At 40.1% G+C, this 13,241-nt stretch overlaps 1 protein-coding gene across 4 annotated transcripts in view; it reads left to right on the forward strand.

The window, feature by feature from the left end:
* The window catches only part of GSAP (gamma-secretase activating protein), a gene marked incomplete at both ends in the record, with an annotated part of 90,314 nt that overhangs the window by 27,138 nt on the left and 49,935 nt on the right, over positions 1-13,241 (forward strand). For all 4 annotated transcript variants that reach the window (XM_079711101.1, XM_079711102.1, XM_079711103.1 and 1 more), the window contains 5 exons: positions 1,151-1,200; positions 4,903-5,007; positions 5,249-5,308; positions 6,471-6,514; positions 7,435-7,520. In XM_079711101.1, the coding sequence (XP_079567227.1) occupies positions 1,151-1,200; positions 4,903-5,007; positions 5,249-5,308; positions 6,471-6,514; positions 7,435-7,520 (345 nt within the window). The remainder of the gene's footprint in view (positions 1-1,150; positions 1,201-4,902; positions 5,008-5,248; positions 5,309-6,470; positions 6,515-7,434; positions 7,521-13,241) is intronic.

Raw genomic sequence — 13,241 nt, forward strand, 5'->3', positions numbered from 1 at the left:
CCCAGTGAAGCGTAGGAAGGGCGTGATGAATCTTCTAGCTGTCCACTCGCCAGTGCTGAGGGGCCACTGACCTTTGATGTCCATTGGACACCTAGGACTCCTGTGGAAGGGCTTTCCTTCTGTTTCCACTTGTTGTTCTCTTAGGCTCTGCCTCCGTAGGTGATGGGCTCCTGCATATATGGATTTCCAGTTTGGGCACATGGTAGAATATTTGTAGAACAGTTGTACAGGTCATTTTTGCCTTCTTTAGTCCATCCTTCTTTAAGATGTCTGTCACAGTGGATAACCATGATTGAAGGAGAGAGGCTTAGATGGACAGAGGCAAAGGCATTAGAAGCTAGAAGAATTCCATGGCAGAACTCGAGGACACTTGGTAACTTGGTCAGATTCCGATAGAGGCAGATAAGATTGGGACATTGTTTAATGATGATTTCAAGTCAGGGGAAGGGTGGAGAAAGGACAAAATTCACTGGTGCATCTTATCTAGTAAGCTGTTCTTTCATGTTATAAGGTGAAAGTGCTGATTTATAATTAGAAGGACAAGTCTGAGGGGTTAGGATTGTGTTCGCTTCCTATACTCTCGTCCAATCATCTGTCTCACATTTCTGTAACTAGAACCAGCAGAAGGTACATCTGGCTGAATCTAAATCTCTTACTGAGAAAAATAGACCATCTGCACATCAATAAAGTGTTCAGAGTTCTGTTAATGACCCCTATAAAAATACCTCCCCCTAATATCTGGCATAATGAGTTTTCTCTCTGATGTTTTCATATAAAGAGGTATTGGGTATTTGGAAATTGAAGATAAACCCTGCCAAATGAGCCCTCATTAGCCCTATGTAAGACTGATGGTATAGGGGAGGGAAATACTTGTTAAGGGAACCCAGGGGCCAGAAGAGTTAAATGCTTCATGTATTGTTGATACTGAGGAGCAGACTAAATGCTGGACTTGAAACAGACTTAAAGGGAGGGTGGAGAAAGGTGGGTTTTGTTTTGAGCCTTGTGAGATTGCCATCTGTGATAATACTGTTTTTCAGCCAGTTGTTTAATCTGCTTTGCTTTTATAAAAAAATGTTCACAACTGTTAGGTGAAAAAAAGTACTCATATTTTTCATGAAGGTTAAACTCTCTATTGTTTCTTTTTAAAAAGATATTGAACAACTTCATATCCAAGTTACCCAAGAAGATGGAAATGGAGTGGTAAATATTTGAAATTCCTTTCGCTTTAGAGTTTTTTCCCATAAAGAGTGGCATTTCTAGACTATTAAAGATGGATTGTTATAGAAACATACTACTTTATTTGGTATCTTTCCAATTATAGATGTGCTGTTGTAACATGTGAAATGATACAAGCTACATGAAGGAGTTGATTATCTCCTTTCTATCTACCTCACCCCCCAATCTCAGTCTCCTGACATAACTACTGACAGCCTTGTGTGACCTTTCCCATGCCTTGTACCTTGCTCAAGGTTAGGTGTACAGATGCTGGGATTCAGTTGCTTTTACCAAAATAGAATCATAATATAAATATTAATTTGATGCTTTTGTTTTTGTTTTTTACTTAATATATCAGGGGTATCCATATAGGTTTCAAAATAGAGAGGTAACTTTTTTCTCTAATTTTTATACATATATACACATACATACACATAATAAATGGGATCATAGCATATATGCTAAGGTTCTATATAGTTCAGTTTTCTTTTCTTTTTTGCTTGTTTTCTACTTCTCCCTTGCCTTTTCACCTCTAACTTTTGTTCACAACCTGGTGTGTATCCTTTCACACTTTTCTCCATACCTATATGTCTCCCATCTCCACCCCTGACACACCCAGGGGTTTGTTTATTATTCACTCCTTCCTCATTCAACTTTGTGGAATTACCTACAAGCACCCTAGAGCAGCTCAGTTCATTGTCTTTGAAGTACAAATAGTCCCTGGCATGGATGTGCACAGTTTTGTCACTGTTCTCCCATGGATGGATATTCACTTGATTGCCTTTTTTCCACCTTTTATTTGTTTGCATTACAAATTGTCTCAAATGTTTTTAGCTTTACATGTTTGGTACACGTGTTTCTTTGGGTTAAATCCTCAGGGATGGATAAGTGGGTTGATGGTTATATGCATTTAATAAACTTCAGCAGACTTTGCCAGATTGCTATCCAAAAAACTTGTAACACTTCAGTTTTGCAAGCAAACTATAAAAGTACCCTTTCCCTCTATCCGTACCAGTAATAGATGTATTTGCCTTTTAAAAAATCCAGTTTGATGCGTTTAAGTTGATATCATTATTATTCGAGGTTGTGTTTCCCTTAATATTGATGAGGCTGAGCATCTTCTTTGCTTATTGGCTATGTGAATTTGTTTTTCTGACAATTGCTTAGTTATATCCTTGTCTATTTTTTCCCGGGTTGTCTTTTTCTTGACAGTTTGTGTGAGATCTTAATATATTATTGATATTAAAATTATTTCCTTCAGAGCTTCCCTGGTGGCGCAGTGGTTGACAGTCCGCCTGCCGATGCAGGGGACACGGGTTCGTGCCCCGGTCCGGGAAGATCCCCCATGCCGCGGAGCGGCTAGGCCCATGAGCCATGGCTGCTGAGCCTGCGCGTCCAGAGCCTGTGCTCCGCAACGGGAGAGGCCACAACAGTGAGAGGCCCGCGTACCGCAAAAAAAAAAAAAGAAAAAAAGAAAAAAAAATTATTTCCTTCAATATTTAAATAGTCTGCATCGAAATAGTCCTTCTCTGATTTTAATTTTAAATTATGTGAACAAAATTGAAATGGGAGATGGCATTTATTAATTATGTATCTATGATTGAAAGCATCAAATCAAGAGGCCTGGCTTGGAAAATGACCAGAAAGTATGTGGCTGGAGCTCTGGGCCACTAGTGGCTGAGTGGATGGCAGGGCCAAGACAAGGCCAGTGGTCAGAAAAGGGTCAGCCCAGAGAGGAAGGACCAAGGTGCAGAATCCCAAAGCCAGCAATGAGAGTTTAGAGGAGAGAGTTAAATAAACAAGTTGGGGTCAGGAAGTGGAAATGGACAGAGACAGAGGACTGGCTGGTTAGAAGAGGGGTTGGGAGCCATGAGAGACACTGCAGAGAGAGAGAGGCCAGGAGGCACCTGTCAGAGCCTAGGAAGGATTCTCCTGGCCAAGTAATACAGTCTCAGCGCTCCCTCATCCACATGTGCCCTTCTGGGAGGCCCTTCTGCCCTCATTCTTTATTTTATTTTATTTTTTTTTTGCGGTACGCGGGCCTCTCACTGTGGTGGCCTCTCCGGTCGCGGAGTACAGGCTCCGGACGCGCAGGCTCAGTGGCCATGGCTCACGGGCCCAGCCACTCCGCGGCATGCGGGATCCCCCCGGACCGGGGCACAAACCCATGTCCCCTGCATCGACAGGCGGACTCTCAACCACTGCGCCACCAGGGAAGCCCCCTGCCCTCATTCTTAAAGGCTTAGACGACAGCTTCATAAAGCCATGTGCAGGTCTGTGGAATCATCACAACATCCCTACACCATAGAGGTGGTATTATAATTATCCCCATGATTACAGGGAACACGACAACCTAGACTCACAGAGGTGAGGAAGCTGTAGAGAGGGACAGAATGGCCATGTGAACCTGGTTGCCATGTTCCAATGATCATGTTCTTGCTAGTATAGGCCTTTATCTGAGCGTTCCCAAATCTACCCTAACCTGAACAATTTCAGAAAAATGGAAATAAGATGGGTTCCCCAAAGTTAAGAGTCAGATAGGTACTGTACTCTTGGATCCTTTTCCAGCAAATTTGGTGGAACTAGGCAAACAAGAAACAGAGGTGTATGATTCTGCATGCCCTGTCCTTCTTGAGTTCCAAGTTAGCCTCATTGGAGAAATCCCATTTAGGATTAAAGAGGCTGAGGTATGACTATGGACCATTCTGATGTTCCCTTTTTCCCTTATTTCTTCTACATCAACTTGTCTTCATTATTTACTCATCTGTCCCAATATAGATTACCTTTGCTTGATGAGCATTTTTGAGGAAAGTGAGTTCTTAATTCCTTGTATTACACTTATCATGTCCTTGGCAATTTACCCTTGCATACCCTATTTCATTTTCCTTCTTTTGACAAGTATTCCTTGAGTACTTCTACATGCTAGAAACAGTCAAGCCACTGAGAATGTAAAGGTGTTGTAGAAGAGTGCATACTCGTTGGGGTAGACTTATAACATTCATTAAAATGTAATTGTAATAGAAGCATGCCAAAGCACCATAGGAATACAGAGATGGGGAGCTTTGCCTTCATCTTGGGAGGTGAGGGAAGGATTTCTACAGGAAGCAATGCCTAAGTTGGGTCTTGAAGGATGAATAGTTAAGTATTGCTGAGGGATGGGCAGTATCATCATGCTCATTGTGGAAGACATAAAGGTAAGAAGCATGACCAAAGACACATGAAGAGTTTATGGCAGATCTGGGATCATTGCCCAGAACCCTCCTCTCCCAGACCTGAGTTTTCCCTTGGCCTAACAGTCTCTACCTTTGGTGGTAAAGCCCTCCAGACTGCAGATACCTGAGTGGGTTATGTCCAGAACAGGAAGCTCTGAATCTTGTGTTAGCACAGCTGTTGGTTTGTGGTAGGTGTGGCCTTGCCTTCAGCAGCCCCAGCCTGTCTGCCAAACTAAGAATGAAAATAAGATAGTTTATTGCAGAGTGTTTGTGAAGAGCAAGTAATGAAATGATGCTTTCAATCTTTTTTGGAAAGACTTTCCATGTGTATGTATTGGCGGTAGGGGCTACTAAAAATAAACTGTGGAAGAATTTACATGTATTATAAAGATAAAAGAAGCAAAATAATTATGAAACCCAGATATGTTCTCCTTTAAAATAGTTATTTATTTCTAAAATCTCTTTGCCTCCTCAGGTAATTAAAAATTCTGGCCATCTCCCAAGACAGAGAGTAGCCGAAGATTTTGTTTGGGCTCAGTGGGATATGTCAGAGCAGAGATTATACTACATCGATCTGAAGGTAAAAACTAGTCCACTGGCCCTCCTTTTTGTGGGAGTATTTTAATTTTGACATTATTGTTATTGTAATTTATTAATTACTTCATTTGCATTGATGGGGCGGTCGACAAAAGTTGATGAAAAATAATGAAAAGGTTTTCATTACTGTTTGATTTTTGGCTGCTTCCTTTTCTCTCTCTCTTTAAACTAGTGTTTTTGTTGATTTTTTGTTCATTTGTCACGTACTCTGTTTTCTTTTTTAGAAATCAAGGAGTGTCTTAAAATGCATCCAGTTTTATGCTGATGAGCACTTTAGCTTAATGGTAAGTCCAGAAAATGATCGGGCTAAGGAACTTTTACAACCCATTGACCCTTTTAAAGAGAGTTATTATCATCAACAGCATTTTAACATTCCTGGTCTTGTTTTTTACTCACTTGTATGAGCAAGTAAAATAGTTCTTGCCATCTCAAGACTTCAATTCTGTAATAAATGCAGTTAATATAGATTATTAGAAGAGCACACACAGTAAATTTCTGCTAACTGAATGCCTCATATTAAAGAAAAATGGGTAAGAGTGAGTATCAGTGGGAGGTAGTAGGCGTGGTTAATAGTAGATAGCTTTAGGTGATCAGGCATCATTTGATCCAAAAGAACATGTGATGGTGGATTGAGCATAAGGTAAAAAGTCAATGAGAGGGCTTCCCTGGTGGCGCAGTGTTTGAGAGTCCACCTGCCGTTGCAGGGGACGCGGGTTCGTGCCCCGGTCTGGGAGGATCCCACGTGCCACGGAGCGGCTGGGCCCGTGAGCCATGGCTGCTGAGCCTGCGCGTCCGGAGCCTGTGCTCTGCAACGGGAAAGGCCGCAGCAGTAAGAGGCCCGCGTACAAAAAAAAAAAAAAAAATGTCAATGAGAGGGTAGAGTTCAGTCAGTACAAATCCAGAACCACTCCTGGAAAAGCTGTTGGGAGTGCCAGCCTTGTAGTGAGGAGTCGCAAACATCTTTCTCTGCGATGCACAGAACATTCTTCTTCTTCTTGACTAGGGTTAACGTTGGTGTCTAATACCGATTGATGTCATACCATTACAAGAATTTCACTTGCTCCTGCTACCCCCTTCTTTGGACTCGCTCATTCTCTTCCTAAAGACACCCAGTCCTTCCCTCCTTACGTGATCATCGGTGTCTTGTAAAAGCCGACTTCCAACTGGCTTATTATAAAACCCATTTATGGTAGTCCAATCTGAAGCAAAGTTTGCCTTTTGAGAAATAAGTACACATCAAGCTTGTGATGTATGTAAACTCCAGAATGCCCCCAGTGGACTTTCTGTCTGTGGATTGGGGGGATATCCTCTGAAGATAATGCTGGTTAAAGGAGCTCTTCATCATTAGGCAAGCACAGTGTTGTCAGGTTTGCACTGGTGTCCAGAACTATCATCCCTTAACTAATGTCATTTTTCACTTGGTTTTCTCCTGATTTTTTTCGACAGTTTGAAGCACCCTTGGACGTATCATTAAGTGAGTCAGGATTCAAGTAAGTTACTTGTAGATTACTATTAATTTTTATAGACACTTGTGGGCAGAATGATTATATAATATTTATACCTAATCTGTGGTATGCAGATAAAAGGATAGTTTGATATTCTGTGTGTATGGGGGGGTGTCATCTTTTCTGTTTCTGTTCTCTATAGGGAATATAAACAATGTTATCAAGCATGAGCACAGGGTTTTTCCATGGAAAGTCAATCATATTGATTTTTCTTAGTCATTTATTTCTGCAGGGCGTCTCCATTTATTTTGATCTATGGAAGTGCCCTTCTCCCTGTGATTCAATAAAAGTATTCGATGAGTCAGAGACAGAGCTACGTTTAGAATCAAACATCAAAACCCTTTTCTTGTTGCTATCAAGGAGGATATTGCAGGTCAATCCACTTATAGCTCAGCTGAGTCTATTGCTTTACTTTTTTTCCTGTTTTCCTTTTTACACAAAAGGTGAGGTTTTTTTCCCCAAAATTATTTTACATGTAGTAAAAGCATGAGACACTTTTGAAAAAACAGACACAAGGCCATAACTGCACAGAAGAAATGAAAGTCTTCTTGAATTAATGGTAATCTCAAACTGTTACATATTTCACTACCTTTATTTCATCCTATATGAATATTCAGTTCTGTCCATTGTGAAACATAATGTCAGAATTACACTAAAATCAAAAAAATTTATAAAAACATAAGTTGAAAGGAATATCTATATTTTTCTCTATTGCCAGGCCATGCCATTTATGTAACATGTATTTTAAAAAAATTACTGTTTTATAGTTTGTTTGTTTTTTTTAACAAAAAGACATATTATCTACAGGAATTTCTCGAGGACATGTCTTTACTTGTGGGTAAATTATAGTGGTTACTCACATCCTTTATGAGGGAACTTATTTGTAAATGCATTTATGTTCTTAGACTTGTCAACTTTGGATATGATGATTTTGAAGACCAAGAGAAATTATCCAAACACCCAACCTTGTGTGTTTTTACCAACCATACAGGTAGAACCGGGTTGTATTTATCAATTTACTTAATTATACTTGAGTTCCATACATTTAGCCATTGTTTAGCTATATTGATCTTGAAAATAAAATATAATAGGGCCACACTCTTACATAAGTGATTATGTGGATATTTACATACCAAATTACCTTCTCCACTGTAATTGTATACATTTGCTGTCTGTATAAAAGAAGCCACAGTCAGATTATTGTTCTAATAGTTTTTGTATTATTGTTCTAATAGAGGGGATAGATTCATATTTAATCAAGCTACATTTTCTCCAGTAAAATGCATTTTCTCCAGTTAAAACTGCTCCAGTTTTAACAAATGGCATACGATGATCGGGATGCTTTTTGTGTCAGGCTTACTGATGTTTAGGTTCTAAACCTATGTGCTTAGCTGCTTTAAGAGCTATATGCTATAACCTGAGCTGACAATCAGAGCTTCACATAAAATTGTTAGTGTACAGTATTCCATCTCTTAACACCTGTTTATTGTAGATAGAGAAAATAGAGAGGGAAAAAAATGCCTGAAAATGAGAGGAGAGCAGTATGATTACAGTCAATGAATCTGGTGGAAAAACTGCTCATTAACCGTAATAATCATCTAAATAATCAACTCTAATAACTAAATCTCATAGCCATTTTTTTTTTTTTTTTTGGCTGTACACGGGCCTCTCACTGTTGTGGCCTCTCCCGTTGTGGAGCACAGGCTCCAGCCGCGCAGGCTCAGCGGCCATGGCTCACGGGCCTAGCCGCTCCATGGCATGTGGGATCTTCCCGGACCGGGGCACGAACCCGTGTCCCCTGCATCGGCAGGCGGACTCTCAACCACTGCACCACCAGGGAAGCCCTCATAGCCATTTTACCATCCCAGCTTGAGTGGACAGTTACCACTTAAGTAACGCTTAGACTAAAATTGCTTTCCTTTAAAGCCAAATTATGTGGTATTCACTGAGCTGACATTTATGGAGCACTTACTGTGTGCTGGGTGTTGGGGCTACAATGGTGAGCAAAACTGACCTAAACCTTTTTTAGTAGAGAGTTACTATTCAATATGGATGTTAGGCGTTAAATAAGTGCACACGTAGTATTTGAATAGAGTCATGGTACATTTTATGAATGAGAACTACAGGAAGCCATGAGAGCATATAACAGATGTTTAATGAAGCTACTAATATCTCCAAATATGTTCTAGTCCAGCCAGTACCTTTCATTTTACAGAATGAAAACTGAAAATTGCTTCCTTTCCCACCTCACTCCTTCAAAATCCATCCTATAGTTTTTCTGTCCATCCAGGGTCTCCCTCAGCCTTGTAAGTCCCTCTATAAACCAGTCTTGGGGAGTTTAGGGCAGGAAATGATATTTCCCTTGAGACTTGAAGGATGTATATGAACTAAGAACAGGGTGACTGAAGTCGAGTGAGCAAGAGGGAGAGTACTGCGAGATCGTTGAAGAGGTAGGCAGGGGCCAGGTTGTACAGGGCCTTGCAGACCATGGAAGGGTTTTAGGTTTTATCTTAAGAGTCATAAGGTCATTAAAGTTTTTTTTTTCTTCTTAGGACGACCTTTTATTTTGAGAATGCTCAATTGTACAGAAAAGTTCAAGAATATAATGAACATCCATGTACCTTTTACTTAAATAATCATATCATTCACAATGCTTTATCCTTTGCTTTATCATTCTCCTCTTAAATAGATAGCATTTTTTTCTTTTTGACTAAATCATTAAAGTAAGTTGCAGCCACCATGATACTTTACCACTAAATAATTCAGCATGTATCTCCTTAGGTTAAGGATACTCTTACATGATCTCATTTCCATTATCACTGAAAGAACTTAGCTACATTAATCAGTAAACTATTACATATTCAAATTTCCATAATTGTTTTTTAAAAAGTCCTTTTCACGTGTATGTATATACGTGTATGCATACACATGAATAGATCCATGTACGCATATCACTTTTAAAAGATTCACGCGTTACATTTGGTCGTTTTGTCTCTGCAGCGTCGTAACGTAGACCGATTCCCACCTCCTATCTTCTGTCCCTCTTTTTCTCTTTTCACAACATGGACATTTTGAAGAGTCCAGGCTATTTGCCTTGTGGAATAGCTCACATTCTGGATTTGTCTAATCATTTCTTTGTGGAAGTATTTAACTTCTTTCTCTTTCCTTTACATTTTCTGTAAGTTGGAAGTTAGGCCTAAGGTGTTGTTAGACATAGGTTAAACATTTTTGGTAAGAATATTTCATAGGTGATGTTGTGAACTTTATTTGCACCAGATCAGGAAACGTATAATGTAAGGATGTCCTGCTGTTAGTGACACTAAGTTTGGTCATTTGGTTAAGTGGTAACCACTGCCTGTCTCCCTTGAAAAGGTACATTTCAACCTTTGCGTTAATAACCTGTGAGGTGATACTTTGGCATTAAATTACTATCCTATTCCCCAACAACTTTTCATCTGGTGGTTTTAGGGTCCATTGACGGTCCTTCACTGAAGTGTTCTAAGTGGGTAGTGACATGATTAGATATGTATTTTGAAAAGATCACTGTGGCTGCTGTGTGAAGAATAGTTCAGAGGACGCAAGAGAAAAAGTGGGGAGATGAGCAGTTAGGATGAGGTGTAGTCATATATTTGAGATGAGGCTTGATCTGGGATGGGCAGTAGAGGTGGAGAGAACTAGGTGGGTTTGAGATGAATTTTGGAGATGGAACTGAGGAGACTTGCTATGAATTAGATGAAGAGGAATGGTTCTCAGGCTTCTGGCACAAGCAAATGGGTCAACAGTGGTGCCATTTACTGAGGTACAGTGGTTTTGGTGGGGCTTAGAAAGGGAGATTGTGAGTTTTGTTTTGCACATGTTAACGAAGAGACCTGGAGCTTAGAAGGGGAGTCGGGACTGGAGATGAATAAGTGTGGAAGTTGTTAGACCATAGCTGGCATTTGAAGCCGTGGGAAGGGTAAAGGATCAAAAGGGAAGAGGTTTAGGAATTAGATCTGGGAGCAAAAATATATAAAAGTTAGGTGGAACATCCGAAGAAAAAGGAAAAAGTGTGGGGAGAGAAGAGGAAAACCAAGTGAGGTGTTATAGCAGCCAAGAGCAGAGGGAGTTTCATAAAAGAGAGTGACTGTTAGTAGGTGGTGAGAGGTGGAGTCCATTGGGTATAGCTGCATGGAGGTCACTGTGAGTGGTTTGTGCTGGATGATTGAGGTGAAATCCTGATTGTGATGGGTTAAGTGTCATGTAGGAGTTGAAAAATTATAGCAGCATGTGCAAGCATGAGAGAGGCAGCAGCTGAAAGGGAAAGTGGGATTTAGGGAATATCATGTTTTGAGACAGTAGGGACTCTACTATGTTTGAATGCTTACAGGATATTTAGTGGGAAAGAAAAGATGACAATACAATAGAGGAATGACCAGTAGAGCAAATTTGCTTAGAAGGTGGGATGTAATGGGATCCAGAGCTCATGTGGTGGGACCAGGGTTGTACTTGACTACCTTGTACTTGACTTTAAATCTGTTGGATATAAATAATCATTTTAGGCTTTTATTCTATGAAGCTTTTATTCCTTCTTATTTTATTCCCGTAGGAATTTCTCATGAACAGTAGCAGCTTATAAATAGGCTATCTATGACATATCTTAAGAAATAAAATGTTAGGTTAATCTGGCACGAGATGTGAAAGAGTCTGTTTTTTCCTTTCTCAGCAACATCGAGGAGAACAGCAAATGAGCCTTGCTTTTCGCAGTCAGCTTTCAAAGAGAAAAAATAAACCTGTTTCAAATGGGATGCTTCCAGATTTACAATGAAATAAACCAGAGAAGCACCCTTTTGCTTTTCAACTAAGAAGTTGTCAGTTCATGTATTTCCCAAATTACTTTTCAGAAATAACTTTTTAACCTTTGTTGTTAAAACAAACAAATACCTACTTCAGCAAAGTAGGAATGGAGAAGGGAGCAAATAGTCTAATCCCTATATGGCTCCCTCTATAATAGGGAGCTTAATTTTACACTGGTGTGAAGAACAGAAAACATGGTTCATGAAAAAAATATAAGTAGACTCAGAGCTTTTTACAAACTCAACTTATTTCAACTATTTACATTAATGCTGATGCTGTAATAACATTGGATGTTCAGTTGTCACATACTGGTCATCGGGAGCTACTTTGTCCTTTCAGCATTACTTTTTACATTCTTGAAAGCATCTTTGTCCTGAATTTTCCTGCCCTAAGAAATGGTATCTGCTACCTTCCAGGGAGTTAGAGGTTAAAATCTGGAGGCTGCTCATGAGAGTTGGTGATAGGCAAAAGTGTTCTGCTAATGTCAGGACACTTAAGTATTAAGATTATGAGTTTGTATAGATTTTTCTAATAAATTTTTTACAAATCAGGGACCTCCTAAAGAATTGAAGGAGAGAAAATACACTCCCTATCCGATAGTCAACCCTGAAGCTGTACTTAGAGTTCTCCTGTGTGTTCTAAGCCCATGGTGGCTGTAATTCTTTCTTGTGCACCACCTACTGGGAGGTAGTGAGGGGTGAAAAGTGTAACTTCTCCTTCCTGTACATATAATTGCAAGAGTTGCCCTTCACAAGTTCCCAGAATTAGGCCTGTGTTTTAGCATTTTATAGAGCCTTTTACAATGAGATAATTTCCCTTGGAAAACTTTGTCCATAATAGCTTTCATTGTCCAAATGGTTTCCCCCAGGCTAGCCAACTTTGAGATGTTATCTTCATCATTGATGAATATTCATTACACATCTCTGGATACGCCATTAAGAGCGTGCTTTGTTTTTTCAAACTCTGACTTCCCCCAACTTGTAAATAGCAGCAAAATTATTCTGAAATAATAATAATAAAGCAGCTAACCTTTATGACCAGCTATAACTTCTTTGCCAGAGCTTTATACATATTACCTCATTTAACACTCACATTAGAACCATACGAAGGAGGTTCTATGTTTTCCTTATTTACAACTGAGGAAACTGAGGCTTAAAGAATTTAGTTAATATGACTCAGGCAAATTTTTTTTTTTTTTTTTTGCGTTACGCGGGCCTCTCACTGCTGTGGCCTCTCCCGCTGCGGAGCAACAGGCTCCAGACACGCAGGCTCAGCGGACATGGCCCACGGGCCCAGCTGCTCCGCGGCATGCGGGATCCCCCCAGACCGGGGCACGAACCCGTGTCCCCTGCATCGGCAGGCAGACTCCCAACCACTGCGCCACCAGGGAAACCCCAACTCAGGCAAATTTAAAAAATACTGATGCCTGAATCTCACCCCAGAGGTTCTGATTTAGTTGATCTCAGGCGGAGCCTAGGCATCTGTGGGCCCAGGTAATTTTAATGTACTTTCAGAGTTGAGAACTAGTGCTCCAGAGCTATGTTGTCCAAGAGGGTAGCCACTAGCCACATGTGCCTATTTAAATTTAAGTTATTAAAATTAATAAAATTTAAAAGAATTTCCTCAGTCACATTAGCCATCCTTTAAGTGCTCAGTAGCCACATGTGGCTAGTGGCTACCATATTGGACAGCACAGATATCGAACATTTCAATTATCAGAGAAAATTCTAGAGATGGGACAGCTTTTCAGAGCCTGTGCACAGCCCATTTCCCCTTGTGTCTTTTTTTCCCCCTTTGGGATTGGGAGGGGGACTAAGCCACAACATAACTATTTGGAGATATTTGCTTATGAGATCTGAATATGGTTCTTGATGTATGT

Source organism: Hyperoodon ampullatus (assembly GCF_949752795.1).
Source record: "Hyperoodon ampullatus genome assembly, chromosome: 9".
NCBI classification, from domain to species: Eukaryota; Metazoa; Chordata; class Mammalia; order Artiodactyla; family Ziphiidae; genus Hyperoodon; species Hyperoodon ampullatus.